Source organism: Chaetodon auriga, chromosome 9 (genome assembly GCF_051107435.1).
Source record: "Chaetodon auriga isolate fChaAug3 chromosome 9, fChaAug3.hap1, whole genome shotgun sequence".
In the NCBI taxonomy this organism is placed as follows: Eukaryota; Metazoa; Chordata; class Actinopteri; order Chaetodontiformes; family Chaetodontidae; genus Chaetodon; species Chaetodon auriga.
Window position 1 is genome coordinate 24968182 of NC_135082.1, and position 16209 is coordinate 24984390.

Sequence of the window (16209 nt, forward strand, 5' to 3'; positions counted from 1 at the left end):
AACTGATGGTCTCGAAAACAACCTGCCTTGACATGAACAAGGGGGTACCACAAGGCTCTGTGCTGGGTCCTTCACTAATGTTATCATTCCAACACAGACTTCTCATATGCGTTTTTATGGATGTAACAGTCTTTTATGCATTTGGCTCCTCTTCAACTCAAGCTATGTCACAATTCCAATGTGCCTTTAACATTATTTAGACCAGTGTTTCCCAACCTTTTTGAGCCACGGCACATATTTCACATTAGAAAAATCACACGGCACCAAACAAAAACGTCACGAAAAGTATATTTATTGAAATACAATGAAAATCTAGTCTCAATTTACTCAATTTACTTAATCAGTGTGAAACCTGGGCCTGTTTAGTTGAACACAAAGCTAATATTCTTGCAGGAATTGAAGAAAAACACACAGGAAGATTTCACCTGATTAGTGCTCTAAGCCAGCGGTCTGCAACCTTTTTGGCGCCACGGACCAGTTTCACGTAAAGCAATAATTTGCAGGACCAGCATAGAAACGAATAAAAACAAATTATCAAAAATACAACTCAATATTACCCTGAGTGTAGTTGTAATTAGTGGGAGTGGTTTGTCGTGTACAGAGGCAACTGATTTTCAAAATAAAACTTCTTTCAGACTCTGATGATCAATAAAATGTTTTTTGTTCAGTCTCTCTGTGCGGCCCGGCGCCAAATGGCCCATGGACTGGTGGACCGGTGGTTGGGGACTGCTGCTCTAAGCTTTAGAGCACCAATCAGGTGAAATTGGATAACCTTCCACGGCACACCTGATGATTTCTCACGGCACACAATTTCATCCGAAAGCCAAATATCCCTAACTTTTTGTGAGCAGTGTATATGGAAATAAAGCATGTTTGTGCCTTGAGAAGAGGAAAGTGATTGTATAGACAAGCATCATGTCTGTGTTCAGCTATGGAGATATCTGTTATCTCATTCTGCTTGTGCTACCTGAAAACAAATCAGTGCAGTTTATCATTGTGCTGTTTGTTTCATTACAAGAGATAGATATCGTACTCATTACTCTGCACTATATGAATAAGTAGGCTGCTCTTCACTGGCAATAAGAGAATTACATTCTGTCCTTTTCATTTCTAAAGGTCTCTGCCAGAGCTGCCTCAGTATATCAGTGTATCTTCCTGAATTTAAAACCACTGCTGATAAGACCAGGTCTCAGGACTGTTTAACTCCAGTTACACACTCTCTATATTCTTTGTATACATTTGTGCTTTTGTTTGTGTGGTTATAGTTGTTTTTCTTTGTCTCTGCTGTAGTCAGATCTCTCCTGCGAAACAGATCTTGATCTCAGTGAGATCAAAAACTTGGAAAAACGTTCAGAGAAACATAACATGTACAGATTTTTTTCACAGAGGGAAAAATGTGTCAACCAAGATCAGTGAGCAATTTAACACCAATGAGTTGAACAGTTCCCACTTTCTTAGTTTCGGAAGCCCTCTCTCAGTGTTTTTCGTGAAGATGGCTGCCCATCAGCTCATATTTAAGCCTTCTCACTCATTTGTTGCCCCTTGTAGTTGGACAGGTGATAATCAGCTGGGGTTCCTTGAAAACATGAACCATTTTTTTAAACCTCACATGAAATGTTATCAGTCACATTGCAATACTGAAACACCCGAAACTCAGCAGAGTCTGTCTAGAGCGGTTTGTCAAGGCTCACGGAGGCTGTGAAATAACCATTAAAAAAGAGAAAGAGCAAAGAAACAAGTGTGTTTGAAGGACAAAAAAAAAAAAAAAATTGACATTATGCATTTTCCTCTTGTGTTTGTTTTGCGTCAGTTCAAGCGGTTCATCTGGATTACATCAACGCAGCCTCCAGTGCAGCAAAAATCTTTGTTCTTGGGTGTGAAATACGTCTTGGTCAAATTTGAAGAGTTTGTTGGTGTTGCTGAAATCCCCTTTGTCATCTGGGAAGTCCACAGTAGTGGTGTTTGTCGATGGGACACCTGCTTACAAACATGCCTGCACCTGTCATTGTGAGAGTAGTGTGAAGGTGTTTTTGTGGTAGTTTTCTCACCCAGGTAGTTTTTCTAAATGCCCAAATACAACAAGTAAGATATGAAGTAAGATTCAACAGTAAGACCAAATGAGAATACAGTACATAGTACAGCATTATCAAAACAACAAAGAAAAACAGCAAAAGTTGGAGTGAAATATTGTTTTTCCATTTCCTACCGAGGTCATGTACTGATATCATGCACATCACACTGCCTGAAACCTGCCTCCAAATTGGTGCCCTCTGGTGGTGGGTAAGTGCAATTTACAGTTTGACTTCAAACAGCCTCTCCAGTGTTTTCACATGAAAAGTCATCTACCGATCAGGTGCTACCAACAGCAGTTTTTTGTGGGCTCTGGAATCTGGAAAGCTTTGTTCACTTTATTCTCTTGTGAGATTTCACATTTGACTTTGGTTCTGCTGCTGTGCCGAAGTTCTGCAGTCAGTCAATGCTGCTTTTAAAATGCCAAACTCTCTGAAAGGTGAGCAAGCCCACTGGACGAATCCATGAAGACAATGTAATGGATATACTGTGACAGGAAATGAGGAAACCGAGTAAATCCTAAGAAGGAGATCAAACAGTGAAAGATTCACATACAAGGCAAGCTATAAAAATGAGTCTGGTGACATGCGTTGCAGTTTTAGGGCAGAATGTGTTTAACATCGACATGTCTGCACAGGGTTTTAACTTCACCAGGATAGTTTACTCAACAGTGGTACTATTTCCATTATGACAACAGCATGTGCCAGAATAAAATGATTAAAAACAAACAAAACAACTTATTCAGGTCTGAGTATTTGCTTTAGTCAAGCACATATCTTGGTGGTAACCCCATAAATGGTTTTAAATCTTAAAAATACAACAACATAAAAACAAAATGATGTTAAAAACTTGAGCATAAATACAACTTTGCTCTCATGACGTGTGCCCAGTATCAGCTGGAAGGATTCATATTGCCACCTACTGTTGAAAAGGGAGAACAGCGTGTGTTCTGATTTAATTTAGCACCACAGTTTGTTAAAAAACACTTTTCTCTGCTGTTTCTTCTGGTCTAGAGGCCATGTGGCCAAATATCCAATAACAAATTCAGTTTTTTGTAGACGTTTGCGTCAACTCTGACATGCTCATGGAAAGAAAAAAGAAACACATCACAACTTGTCCATCCATCCATCAATCTTCTCTGGCTTATCCGGGGCCGGGTCGCGGGGGCAGCAGTCTGAGCAGGGATGCCCAAACTTCCCTCTCCCTGGACACTTCCTCCAGCTCATCCGGGGGGATCCCGAGGCGTTCCCAGGCCAGCCGAGTGACATAGTCACTCCAGCGTGTCCTGGATCTTCCTCGGGGCCTCCTCCTGGTGGGGCATGCGTGGAATACCTTCCTTGGGAGGCGTCCAGGGGGCATCCGATAGAGATGCCCAAGCCACCTCAGCTGACTCCTCTCGATGTGGAGGAGCAGCGACTCTACTCTGAGCTCCTCCCGGGTGACAGAGCTCCTCACCCTATCTCTAAGGGAGTGCCCTGCCACCCTGCGGAGGAAAGTCATTTCAGCCACTGGTATCTGGGACCTCGTTCTTTTGGTCATGACCCAAAGTTCATGACCATAGGTGAGGGTAGGAACGTAGATTGACCAGTAAATCGAGAACTTCACCTTTCGGCTCAGCTCGTTCTTCACCACGACAGACCAATACAGCGACCGCATTAATGTTGCCGCTGCACCGATCCGCCTGTCAATCTCATGCTCCATTCTTCCCTCACATACTTGAATTCCTCCACTTGAGGCAGGAACTCTCCCCAACCTGGAGGGAGCAAGCCACCTTTTTCCGGTCGAGAACCATGGCCTCGGACTTGGAGGTGCTGACTCTCATCCCAGCTGCTTCACACTCAGCTGCGAGTTCCTCCTTGAACCAACACCTTACTGTGGTGGAGGAGTTTGAGTACCCGAATGATCCTAGAGGCTATGTTGTCTGGGACTTTATGCCCCTGGTAGGGTCTCCCAAGGCAAACAGGTTCTAGGTGACGGGTCAGACTAAGAGCAGTTCAAAAGCCCCTATGAAAGAAAAAACAACAAGGAAGCTTACGTCGCCCAGATTGGCGTCACCGGGGCCCCACCCTGGCTTGCAGGCGAGTGCCTAGTGGCCGGGTATTTGCCCAGGGGACCCGGCCGGGGCAACGACTCTGACTATGGGGACATGGAATGTCACCTCTCTGGGGGGGAGCCAAAGCTAGTGCGGGAGGTTGAGCGGTACTGACTAGAGATAGTCGGGCTCACCTCCACACGCAGTCTGGGCTCTGGAACCCAACTCCTTGAGAGAGGCTGGACTCTCTTCTACTCTGGAGTTGCCCACGGTGAGAGGCGGCGAGCTGGTGTGGGCTTGCTTATAGCCCCCCAGCTCAGCAGTCATGTGTTGGAGTTCTACCCGCTGAGCGAGAAGGTCGCTTCCCTGCGCCTTCGGGTCGGGGATAGGTCTCTCACTGTTGTTTTGGCCTATGGGCTGAACAGCAGTGTAGAGTACCCGGCCTTCTTGGAGTCCCTGGGAGGGGTACTGGAAAGTGCTCCAACCGGGGACTCCATTGTTCTGCTGGGGGACTTCAATGCTCACGTCGGTAGCGACAGTGATACCGGGAGGGGTGTGATTGGGAAGACCGGCCTCCCCGATCTGAACCCGAGTGGTTTCATCAGGACTTGTTTGTGATGCAAATCATGCAATCACACATGTAAAAACAAGTAAATAAATAGATTAAAAAAAAAAAAAAAAAGAAGCAGTGACTGTCAGCGCTCATCTCAGCTTGTTGCTTTACTCTCAATGGAAAAAAAAATGTGTAGCAGTAAAATGAAAGCAAATTGTTGGATAGCAGTGGTTCATGAGGTGGAGTATGAAAGTTTTTAACATCATTATTATGACTTTTATGATGTGCCTCTGCCAGTCCATAAGAACTTTAAATATCCATCTCTGCCGGAAGCTTTTATGTTGTCCTACAGATAAACCAAGCAAAACAAACCTGTGTCTTGAAATCAATTTAATATTTTCAAATGGTACAGTTACTTAAGTAAAATAATTCCTGTGCTAAGGCATGTCATACACAGTATAAATGTCATTATACACTTCATATTCTTTGAGAACTACAATAACTACAATACAATAAATTAACTTTCACTGTCAGTGAAAAAGAGGAAAATCAGAACTGCCGAGTCCACTGGGTGGCAGCAAAGCAGCTTTCCTGAGAAATCCTTCTGCATAGCTTGAGCGGCTCACCACCACTGTCTAAATAAATATTAAATAAGTATAGTTAAATATTCAGAAGGCTAGAACATGGTTAGCATCTTTTCAGCGTAGTGTCTTCTCTACATTCAATCCTTGGTCACAAATAGATCTTCGCCTCTTCTCAGTTCATGCTCAGTCTGTCTATGGCCTGAAGAGGGGGAAAAAATGATGTTGAATTTTCAGTCTTTGTTTCATGTATTCACGTCTTTACAGCATTCATGACATGCAGTGCTGTAGATTTTCAGCCATCTTTTCCTTATGTTACAACAAAACAAGAAGGAAAAACTCTCACCCTTTGAATAAGAGACTCCAGTCTGTTGAAAAACTCCCTCGCATTTTCCTTTGGATGAGAGTCGCAGTCTTGGCAGGTGGGCTAAAGGGAAACAGGCAAACACAAGAGAAATTAACTCACGGCTCAGCATCTCCTGCGAGTGTAACATATGCCACACATACATGACCGAAAACAGGGAAGTGTGGAGAAAATATTGATAATGTGTTCTCTTACCCTAACATTTCCTGAGTTACAGAAGTCCAGGCCTCTCTCCTGAAATGGATAAAAATACACCAGTTTATTTTAGAAAAGTATCGTACTGCAAACATTGTACTTGAGATGTGCTGTCAGATACATTGTTTAATTGACCCCCACCCCACCCCCACCCACCCATTTACTTACAGTAATGGAATGATTGAGGCTCCTGTAAAGTTTGCTTCGATTTCTTTCTGTGATGTTGAATTGCACCTGCAGTTTGGTCCGGAAGCAGTGCAGTGCTGACAGACAGCAGCAGTCCTGATACATAATGAAAAAGAAAAGTGTTTGTGAGTACAACATCAACACCACACCGACGTGTGTCAGTGTTTGGCTTCTCAAAAAGACGTCGTGCTTTTGTTTTATAGAACACATCAGTTCAGTAAAAAGTGCTCAATATTTCATAAGAATTATCCCTCTAAGACTTTAACAGTTAGCTCAAAATAGTCTTAATTCATGTGTGGTTTATACTCGATTTACTTGCTCTGGTAAATTATCTTACAGAAAACTGGAAAATGACTTTGACACGTGTCAGATTAACTGTGAAAAAGAAGGTAGAGTTTTAAAAGTTGTTTTGTCAGCCATGGGTCTCATTCAGCGACGTTTTTTCAGTTTTTAAATGGTGATTTTTTTTCATGATACAATTCTACATACAATAATTTGAATGAAAAAAAAAAAAAATTCCTTCCATCACTGCTATCAAAACATTTCCAAGAAAGCTGCTGTTTCTGGTTTCATGTCTTCATCACTGCAGTTGACTTTCCAATCAGATACATGCACAACACTTTTACTTAAACTGAAACTGAACCAAATAAAGTTTCCACTATTTTAAAGTTTCTTTTCCTGAAAGTGCTTTGGGCATTTTTGTTTGAATTGTTTCCCTCCAGAAATCTTAATGAAAGTGTTGATGACATGACACGTTTTTTCCAGGTCAGATACTTTGTTTCTGTTTAGGTACTGCAGTGTACTACAGTGTGTACTGCAGTGTGTGATGCTCATGAACCCAAGTGGCTTTGGTCAAATCATAGTTTTACATCGGTGTGTTCTGCTTAAAGATTTAGTGAGAATATTCCTTCATAAAGAGAACTGAACAATCAAACAGTAACAGCTGAATTAATGCTTCCTTACCGCAAATTCAGGTGGAATTTTAGCTCTGTAGTGTTGTGATTTGCATTCTGAGTATTAAGATATTTTGCAAAATAGCAGCTCGACGCCCACCTGGGGATCCTTATCATCATGTGGTTCAAGATAAGCTGTAATTTGCCGGTTTTTAAACAAGAGACTGACTCAAATGCCTTGTAGCACACCAGGGAGCGTTTTGAGTTTGTGAGGTGGCGTGAGGAAGTGTCATGGTTTTGTCTGCTCTCTCGCTTGATTACTCATCACATTTCACTTGAGAATGCAACGGAAGCTGTGAGAAAATACACAGAGCAAGCTCCTGACTTGACTCATCGAAGACCATGAGGCCTGACAAGAAAGAGGGCTGATCTGAATTTACAAGTAATGCAGTTGCCCTTTATAGAAGTTTATTTGAAGTCGAGTGCACATATTCAGATTAAGTGGGATTGTTTTGCCCACAATAGTATTCAAATCACAAAATATTGGTTCTCCTCTTTATAAGGTCCAATTATACCAAAACTACATGACTAGTAAATCTTTAGGCTAAATGTCATTGTTATAATAAGATAACTGTTTGTTTAGAATAAGATTTTTGCTTTTCGAGGGCTAATAAATTTCTAACACTGCTGGTTCCAAAAACACTTAATGCATGATGGAAAGTTTGGAGAATGTCTGTTTGTTCTGTGGAACATTGTTTAACTATCACATTTGTATTGTTATTAATAATTTTCAGTACTTTTGTGTAAATTCCATGTTTGCTATATCAATAGAAGAAATACTTAATTTACTTAAAAATATGTGTTCACATTTCAGTTCACTCCTTAAACTGTGACAGATTGTTTAAGGTTTAGCCTCGTCAGCTTTGCACTGCATTTGTTCTATTTTTTTTTTTACATTAACTAGCAGAAGATGTGAAAAAAAATCCAAATATTACAAAAATAATACAGTAATTCATTTTTAAAGTCTTCAGGTTAGCCTTTAGTTTTTAGCTTTAACAGCTGATTGGTTACACAGGCTTTACCCGAGACACCGTGAGCTTTCACACATCATTTGATGTACTCCTACAGTAGCCGGCACATGACAATTAGTAACAACAGTAAGTGGGAGAATAACAACAATGAGTAAGCAACCACAAATATTAAATGTGGCGGTGACCATACTTCCAACATTATTTTGAATACAAGTCAGTTTGGCTTACCTCGATATTCTTTGGTGGAGTATTCAGCATCTGCTCGTTGTGCTGCAAGACACAAACCATCATTACATTTAGTGCCGATAAGTGCGACCATACAAAGGCATGTCATGAGAAAGAAAATGCAGAGGAGCCTACCTGCAGGTTCGCTTTCACAACACTCAGCTGTCTCAGGACTTCTTGTAATTTTTTCCTCTCCAGCGTGCTTGCCGATGTGTTGGCCAGAAAACAGCAGCAGACTGCAAAGAGGCAAATCACGACCAGCTTCATATTCTCAGTGTCAGCAGCAGGCACCAGATCACCAAAAGACGCTTTTCAAAAGATTTACTGGAAATGCAGACCGTTGTGTCGCTTACCTTTTTATACTTATCCCTGAGGACACAGGAAAACCACTTGCAGAGAGTTGGAAAGCTGCAGAAACTGGTGTGTGTGAGTAATGAAATTTCTTTTCCACTGACAGTCACCACTACGTGATCCGAGAGTGGCGTCAAGGCGCGCGTGCGTGGGGCCTATAGATACGAGTGTGTGAACGTAAACTTGTTTGAGTGCACCCGACAGGAAACGACAGGAAGACGGCACTTCCCATTTTCATTTTGAATCAGTGGAGCCGCAGATATACCGTGTCATAGGTAGTTTTCGTAGGTGTGGTATTGGCAACCTGAATGCATTAACTGCATCATGGCCACCTACACAAACACACAGAGCCTGTTGCAACAACAGGAAACCTTGTTTTAGTATTAATGTTGAACCAAAGTCAGGGGATATGGTGTTTTGTCTGTGAAGGAGGAAGTCTCCACGGCAGTCGTCTTTTTAAATGGCCTCTGAGGCTTCCATCATTTCATCTCACTGTTACTCATCAAACAGAAACCGTCTCTCTCTGTCCACTTGCAAAGACGAGCAGAAGTGTGTTGTTGAGCCTCTGGACGGAAAGAAGTAACAGTAAAAGTTGAATCCTTTCAGAATTGACTGCAGAGAACAGACCCTGGAGCACGCAGCGATACAGTGAATTATTCTTAATGTATGAATCAGTGATGATGTTCAGGATGATTCATTAATCAAGCTCCACAAAGAAGAAATGACACGTTGTAGATGTGAAATTTTTAAACCGCACAACCTCGACAGCTGATGGCACAAACTCGCCATTAACAGTAAGAGTCAGAGCGATTCATGTTTTTCATGCTGACATGATCAGTGGAATCACATGTCATTCCCTCCAGGTTTGGTGCTCTCGTTGCTTCACCTTTCATCACGAACAGTTGCATCATGTCAGTGTCCTTCAGTAGACTCAAACAGTAACAGAATTGACTGCTTCTGGCTGTGAGTAGACTTTGTAAAATGATAAAACACGACCGGCGTGCATTTGTAGGCACTCAAAATCATCTCCTGCTTCCTAAAAAATCAGCAAAACAGACCTTATGTTGTTCAAACAGTACTCAACCACAGGAAGAACGATCGTATTTGTGCTTCTATACTTGTGTCAACTGTCACTGAGTCCCAGTCAGAATAAAATTTTAAAACGAAGTGCACAGCTTTGCCTCTGAACCTCAGCCGCCTTGACTTGCAGCCGACAGCCGTTTTCTAGAAATCACAAATTAGTTATTTTGTTTTCTCAAAATAACAAAGCTCGGCTTCTCGTGAAAAGTTCCATTTATCGCAAGAAAACAAAGGCCAATTTCTCAATATAACAAGGCCACTTATCATGAGAAAACATCAGTTCCAGTGATATACAAAATCAGTTATCAGCATGAATCATGACACAGCTGCCATTTTCATGTGTCAGTATGAAAATCTGGTGAAAACAGTCAGATGGAAAGCACTGATGCAGACAGGCTGTCTGATGTGTACGTGTGTTGGGTCACCGTCTTGGTTGAGCTGTGGTGATTATAGATGTGCATTGGTTTATCTTGACTGCCTTGATTGAAGTACAGTCTGATGCATTGATCAGTAATAATCCTCCTTGATCTGACGTTTTCAGCTTGAATCAAAATCTGTGTATGTTAATGTGCTGCCAGGTATTTAATATCTGATCACTGATCAGAACTGGGGTCGTTGATTTTCTGTTGGCTTTTAATTGGACGCTTTCTTTCATCATGTCTGTGCCAGAAAATGACATATTGCTCTGTTTTAGTGGAAGTACTCGACTTCTTTAAGGATTGAGTGTTGCTCTCCTCTAAACTGATGATTGCAAGGCAAAGACATTTTAAAATGATAATTATCAACTCCATATTAGCTGATTAAGCTTTAGCTGGCAGCTTGGTACACTGGTGCAACATGACGACTGCAAACATGGCCTTTGGTCTCTTGAAAACTGAAAATGAATTACACCCCTGATTCTGTCTGTGTAAACTGTACATAAAGACAAAATTCAGTCATTTACAAACAAACTGTGTTCACTGACAACAGTTTTGTGAAGCGTTCCTGGGTCCATACATTAATCTCCTTCATCCAGTCATGTGTTCACAAAGTGCTGAACCTCGCTCCATCCTCGCTCGTGAATGGCTGAGCCTTTCCAGGATGCCCCTTTCATACCCAATCATGATACTGTCACCTGCTACCAATGAACCTGTTTACCTGTGGAATGTTCCAAACAGGTGTTTTTGGAGCATTCCACATCTTTCCCAGTCTTTAGTTGCTCTTGTCCCAACTTGTTTGAAAAGTGTTGCTGCATCAGATTCACAGTAAGATATAGTTAAGGAGAGAAAACATAAAATATATTGTCTTCGTGCTGTTTTCAGTTGATTATATGTCAAAAAGACTAGCAAATTATGACTTTTTTTTTTTTTTTCAAATCAAGTATCTGTTATTTTTTTCAGTGTTTTGTTGCATTAAGATGCCCACTCACAGCCCACCCTGTGACCGCTTTCTGTTTTTTGATTCAGTGAGAGCTGTACACACATGGAGGTTAGATGCAGAGATGCACATACTGCAGAGTGAATTGATAAACTGGAAGAAACAGAAAAAGAATGTGTAGAAAAAGAAATAAAGTCAGTATTTGTTGAAGTTTACAGCTTTTAAAAGCTTAAAGTTTCATGCTTCGTGTTGAGACAGCACTTCAAAAGGCTTTCTGAATCACTCAATGGAAATATCACAGAATATTTCTGAAGTAATGGTCACTGACTCCAATGTGCATTCCTATTACACATTTTGGAAATTCAGGAGGCATCATCTGTTAGTCAGTGCGTCCACATACATGAGGAGCTCCGTCACTGTGCTGTCAGTGTGCTCCGTCAATGCCGGTTCACACGTTCTCTCCACACACAATCTTTACATCTGTCTGTTCGCCAGAGGGGAGGAAGTGAGAGTGAGACTGAGAGAGAAAACCCCTCTCGTCTCTTCTCTCTCTCTGTCAGCGTAAGGGAAAAGGTGGGTGGGGGCTTCGACTGGTCTGACAGGTGCTTCACCCTTGGGCTCCCGTCTTATCAGGAGTCCCTTCTGTGATGCACACAGAGAAGGGAAAATGTGTCCTCAGGTATATTTCAAATTCAGAAGAATTTTCCTCCACTGGCTGCTGCCATCAGGGAATCTCTTCTAACCCACCTGTGGTGTGTGTGTGTGTGTGTGTGTGTGCACGCAGAAAAGTCTTACTAAGCAGCTTTGTCAAAATGAGCACAATGTCTCCAAAAGACAATTCATGCAACGTTTGAAACATGAAGTTTAGGAGACGTAAAACAAACGAGAGAGCGCAGTGAAAACTAAACGTGTTGAGGAGGTTTTTTCTATGACTCTGTAGAAATACTCTCTTCAGAAAGGATTTGTCTTTATTCATGGTTAAACTTTGGTTTGCTAATGCTTTATGGAGCAGTTATAATCCATGAACAAGAACAGCTTTTTTGGTCGCCATGCGGTGAAAAATCCACCGATCCTTCTCCAGGATGACATTTGCTTTGTCTTTTTAGCTCTTTAGCTTATCAGGGAGGCCCCATCTGTTGACAGTTTGACCACGTTACCACCTGGGCCAAAATACACTTAGAAACTTAACATTTACCACTTTTAGGCGTCTCCCTGATGAACTGAGGTGTTAGCCAAAGAGTCAAAAGGTACACGCTGGATGAGGAGAAACACCAGCCAGAAAGATGTTTTGCACACTAAACATCGTCAACAATGGCAATAACTGGTCAATGAAGCATTTGGTTCAAACATTAACAGCCTTTAGTCCTAACTTTAAACCCTTTAGAAAATGTTGGCTTGTTAGAAAGGGGAACCTGTTGTTTTTCTGCAGACGTGACCGAAGTCTTAACCCTGTATTAGCCTCTTCACATGCTAAAAAAAGGCATGGTGGAGGAACGGAATCGTCACATACGCCTCATCTGCATTTGAGAGCTCAAGCTTTTTCCATGAAATTCAGTGAAACATCGCTGTACTGAGGCATGTTTTTGGCGATGACTAAAGTTCTCGGTCAGGGGTGAAAAAATGTCACAGTGAGAGTAGCGCTTTGTGGTCAGCCAGAGTGTTAAACGCAGTGCAAAAAAGTGTGACTTGAAGTGAGGCTGCAGATGAGAGAATACTGACAGATGGAGGTCAGGAGGTAAAAAAAAAAAAAAAGAAAAAGTGAACAAGCCTATTTTCTAAAACCGGAAACCTGCAACCATCACACTTTACGAATGAAATGAGGGTTTTTTGAATTGTTCTTTTTTATGGTGCCACTTCCACTCAGAAATGTGAGCACGCAGCATTTTTCAGTCTGTGAAGTGTGTGTGGGGTTAGTGGCACTGTAATAAACAGCCTGAAATTTGGCTTTTCTGAACTTCTACAGGGTCTGAATTAAATCTGCAGCCAGATGACGCTTTGCTTTGTGTGACTGATGTCATTTCTGCTTTCGAACTGTCAGCTTGTAGAGAACAGGACACCTTTTTGTCCACTGTGTATTTACTTTGAGTAAACTTTGTGTGTTCCCTTCAGATCTCTATGACCCGTAAACCGCCTTTGTTAAAAGGAGGTTTGTAATCCCAGAAAAACAGCGTTCGGACTGTGACTGAAATAATAAGGTTTTTGTTTTCACTGTGACAAATGAAAGCTTGAATTTCCAAAAAATAATTTAATTGAACAAAGACAAAATGTGGGTTTACATTCTGCCTTCAAATGAAGATTGAAAAACGAGTCGGACATAAAATTTCATTCTAGGTTTTGGTTTTAGGAACACTTGTCCGATGCTAAACGACAGACCAGCTCTTAGCACTTAAGCAAAAGGTCGGTACTGACTGATGTGATATTGTACCCCTTTCGGACAGACCGATCGCTCCTTTAGTCTTCTGTGTTTAGCTGCCTGTCGGTGCAGATGCCTTCAGTTGTTGCTCATCAAAATCGTTTTGTTTGTTTTGTTTTGACTTGAAATCGTCACCTGGTCATTCTGTGATGATGTCATGTTTGTCATGTTTATCATAGTGTGTTTATTATGCCATTGCACCATTTAATCCAAATAAAGTGCATGTCTGAAAAACTGCCAAGCGCACTGTTGCTGTGTATTTTGTCCAGTTATGGTTCACGTGTGCGTAATTTGAAAGAAATATTAGTCGTCTCTCTGCAGTCAAAGCGTGAGGTCAAAATCTGCCTTCCTGTTGTACAGTGGCCATCAAACTGTCGCCCTGTCAGGCAGATTTGTTTAGATTTATTAGTTTTGAAGTTTACTTCCTACTCCCACTTGCAGTAGTATGACTTCCGACACTGCGGTCTCCCCTCCGTGAGCAGTTTGCATTTCCGGGGCGAGTGGGTGCGAGGTTGAAAGTTTGCATGCAACTCATACACAAACTGGCATATTGCACAACATTGTATACTGCTTTGAAAATTTCTGCTTATTATGCTTAAATATGAAGCCCTCTGTTACTTTAGAACCATTTGTGGAGCTCGAACGAGGCCAAACGAAGGTGATTTTCAGTGATTGAGAGGAGTGAGCATGCTCGATATTACCGTAAGTGCGCAGGAAGAGGGTGTGGGTGGGGGATCGCCTCTTTTGGTTCTCTCCACTGGCACTGCAGCAGTGATGACACAGCTTGTTTATAATGATTGATAGATTTTTCACAGTCATCATGACTGAATTCAAAGATCTTAATAGGAGTTATGTTTAAAGGAGAAATGTAGAATTAAGCTCCACTTGATGAATTCTAAGCACTTAGAATAACAATGGGGACAGTTTAAAACAAATAAAGAAAACCTCGAGCAGGATGAGAATTTATCACCGGCCAAATGTGGATCGAATTAGCCTTTTCCTGGTGCAGTACAGGAGGGTTGAGTGTACGATGATATCAGCTAGTTTCCAGCTGGTTAAAATCAGATCTACAGCAAAGAAATGCAGAGCAGGTGATGTTTTGATTCCAGCCAGCAGGACTGTCAACGGACAGACTTTTCCCTCTGCTATGACCAAATCTTTCCAAATTATACAATGTCAGTCTTTAATTAAGACACCAGAGCACAGAAGAAAGTGCTGAATTGTTGGCAGTTATTATTCAGTGACTTACTAACATGATCTGATAAAACAGCTCAGAAAAATATTTGAATTTCTCATCTGAATGTGTGATCACACCCACAGTTTCTTTCCTCTGTCTAAACACGAGTGTGAAGTTTGACTTCGCTTGGTCTGATCACGCGTGAAAAATTTAACTTGCAATCAGCAGATTCAGTCACCTGGAGTATGTAAATCTACAGAGCACGATGAACTTATCAGCATCCTTTGCTGCAGTTTTCCTGCTTGTTAAGAACACAAAGAAACAGCTAAAAATCAGCATCCACTGACACGAGAGCTGCCGGCAGTCAGCTGTCAAAAAAGTTGCTAAAAGTTGTGCTGAAACAGTAAATTTTGAACTTTTCTTTTTGTCGTTGCTCAAAATGAAATGCCCGGCCGTGAATAGACAGTAGTCAGTCATTATCTTAATCCAAAAATATTCTGTGGGTCTGTGTTCAGTGCTGTTGAACCACTCTGTAAGCAGAGGTCTGACTTCATTAAACTCTGTTGTTCTCAGCTGCCCAAATCAACTGAATCAAAAGGTAGAAAGGTGATTCATCTCATTAACCATCAAAATGTAACTGAGACAAAAACATTTTAAGACTTTAAGAATTTGAGCTTTCATATCCAAATGAGTCCACAGATCAGTCCTCTTTTCGTCCACACCATGCAGGTTAATACTGACAATATAAGACATGAAAACAGTCCACTGAAATACTCATGGCCGTTGAAAGACTAGAAGTCTTTTCTATTGGCTGTTCATCTCCCACTTTTCTTACTTTATTATATCTCATTTGGCTTGTAGCACCAAACCCTAACAGAATGTTTTTTGTTTTTTTTTTGTTTTTTTTTTACCTCAGGTACAGTGGTGATGCGACACGATGCTGCTTACCACTGCAGCTCTTAAATGCTCCTATCGACCAAACTTTTTTTCCCCCACAGTTGTTCACACCTGATCTACTCAAAAGTCTAAAGGTGGTTGGTTGAGGGATGGAAACGGATCTCCCCCTCGAAACAAAAAAGCGACAGTTCAAGCATTTAAATGAGACACAAATGACTCAGGTGTGCATTGTGTTGGAATAAAAATAAGATGCTAAAAAAGCGTGCTAGCTGGCTTATGACCCTATCTGGCACATTAAAATGATAAACCCACAGACGAAATGAGCAGTGATCAGATTAAAGGTGATCACATTCAGCACAAAGGGGAGTTTCACAAACACTTAGCTAAAACTGAAAGATACAACATTGCAAAATGTTTAAATTCAAACAGCCATCTGTGAATGCCTAACAGTCCAGAAATAACTGAATTTAATTAGTTTAAAAAGCTCAAAATGCATAAATACTTCAGTCTGATGAGATTAAAAGGCAAACATACCACTGATGCAGTCACTCTGTGCTTCTTCTAGACACAATGACGCTTTTTTGTCTTCAACTTGTCTTACTAAAAGGGGGCTTGTGAAAATAAGTAGCCCACATAATGGTGACACATTCTTGACATTTAAGAGTTAATAATATAATCATCTATTACCAGCAACGACCAGATTTGCGGCGCTTTGTTGTTTTGGAAATTGTTCATTTTATGGGAAAAGAAGAGCAGCGGCGGAGCAGTGGGAGTATTGAACAGACTGTGATGTGAACGGTGTTAA

General features: G+C 41.3%; 1 protein-coding gene across 1 annotated transcript; it reads right to left on the reverse strand.

The window, feature by feature from the left end:
• Nucleotides 1-5356: 5356 nt before the first annotated feature.
• Nucleotides 5357-8397, reverse strand: il21 (interleukin 21). Its single transcript, XM_076739820.1, has 6 exons — nucleotides 8266-8397; nucleotides 8134-8175; nucleotides 5964-6077; nucleotides 5796-5834; nucleotides 5583-5663; nucleotides 5357-5438 (listed from the first exon to the last, which is right to left on the reverse strand). Exons 1-6 carry the CDS (start codon nucleotides 8395-8397, stop codon nucleotides 5412-5414), a joined length of 435 nt encoding a protein of 144 aa, XP_076595935.1. The 3' UTR covers nucleotides 5357-5411.
• Nucleotides 8398-16209: the final 7812 nt, after the last annotated feature.

What these genes read in the sequence shown, in the direction of transcription:
- il21 (XM_076739820.1), bottom strand. Translation starts at nt 8,397, where the DNA reads ATGAAGCTGGTCGTGATTTGCCTCTTTGCAGTCTGCTGCTGTTTTCTG. An exon ending in CTCCACCAAAGAATATCGAG is followed by an intron (nt 6,078 to 8,133) that starts GTAAGCCAAACT and finishes ATTATGTATCAG; the next exon opens with GACTGCTGCTGTCTGTCAGC. An exon ending in TGGAGTCTCTTATTCAAAGG is followed by an intron (nt 5,439 to 5,582) that starts GTGAGAGTTTTT and finishes CCCCCTCTTCAG; the next exon opens with GCCATAGACAGACTGAGCAT.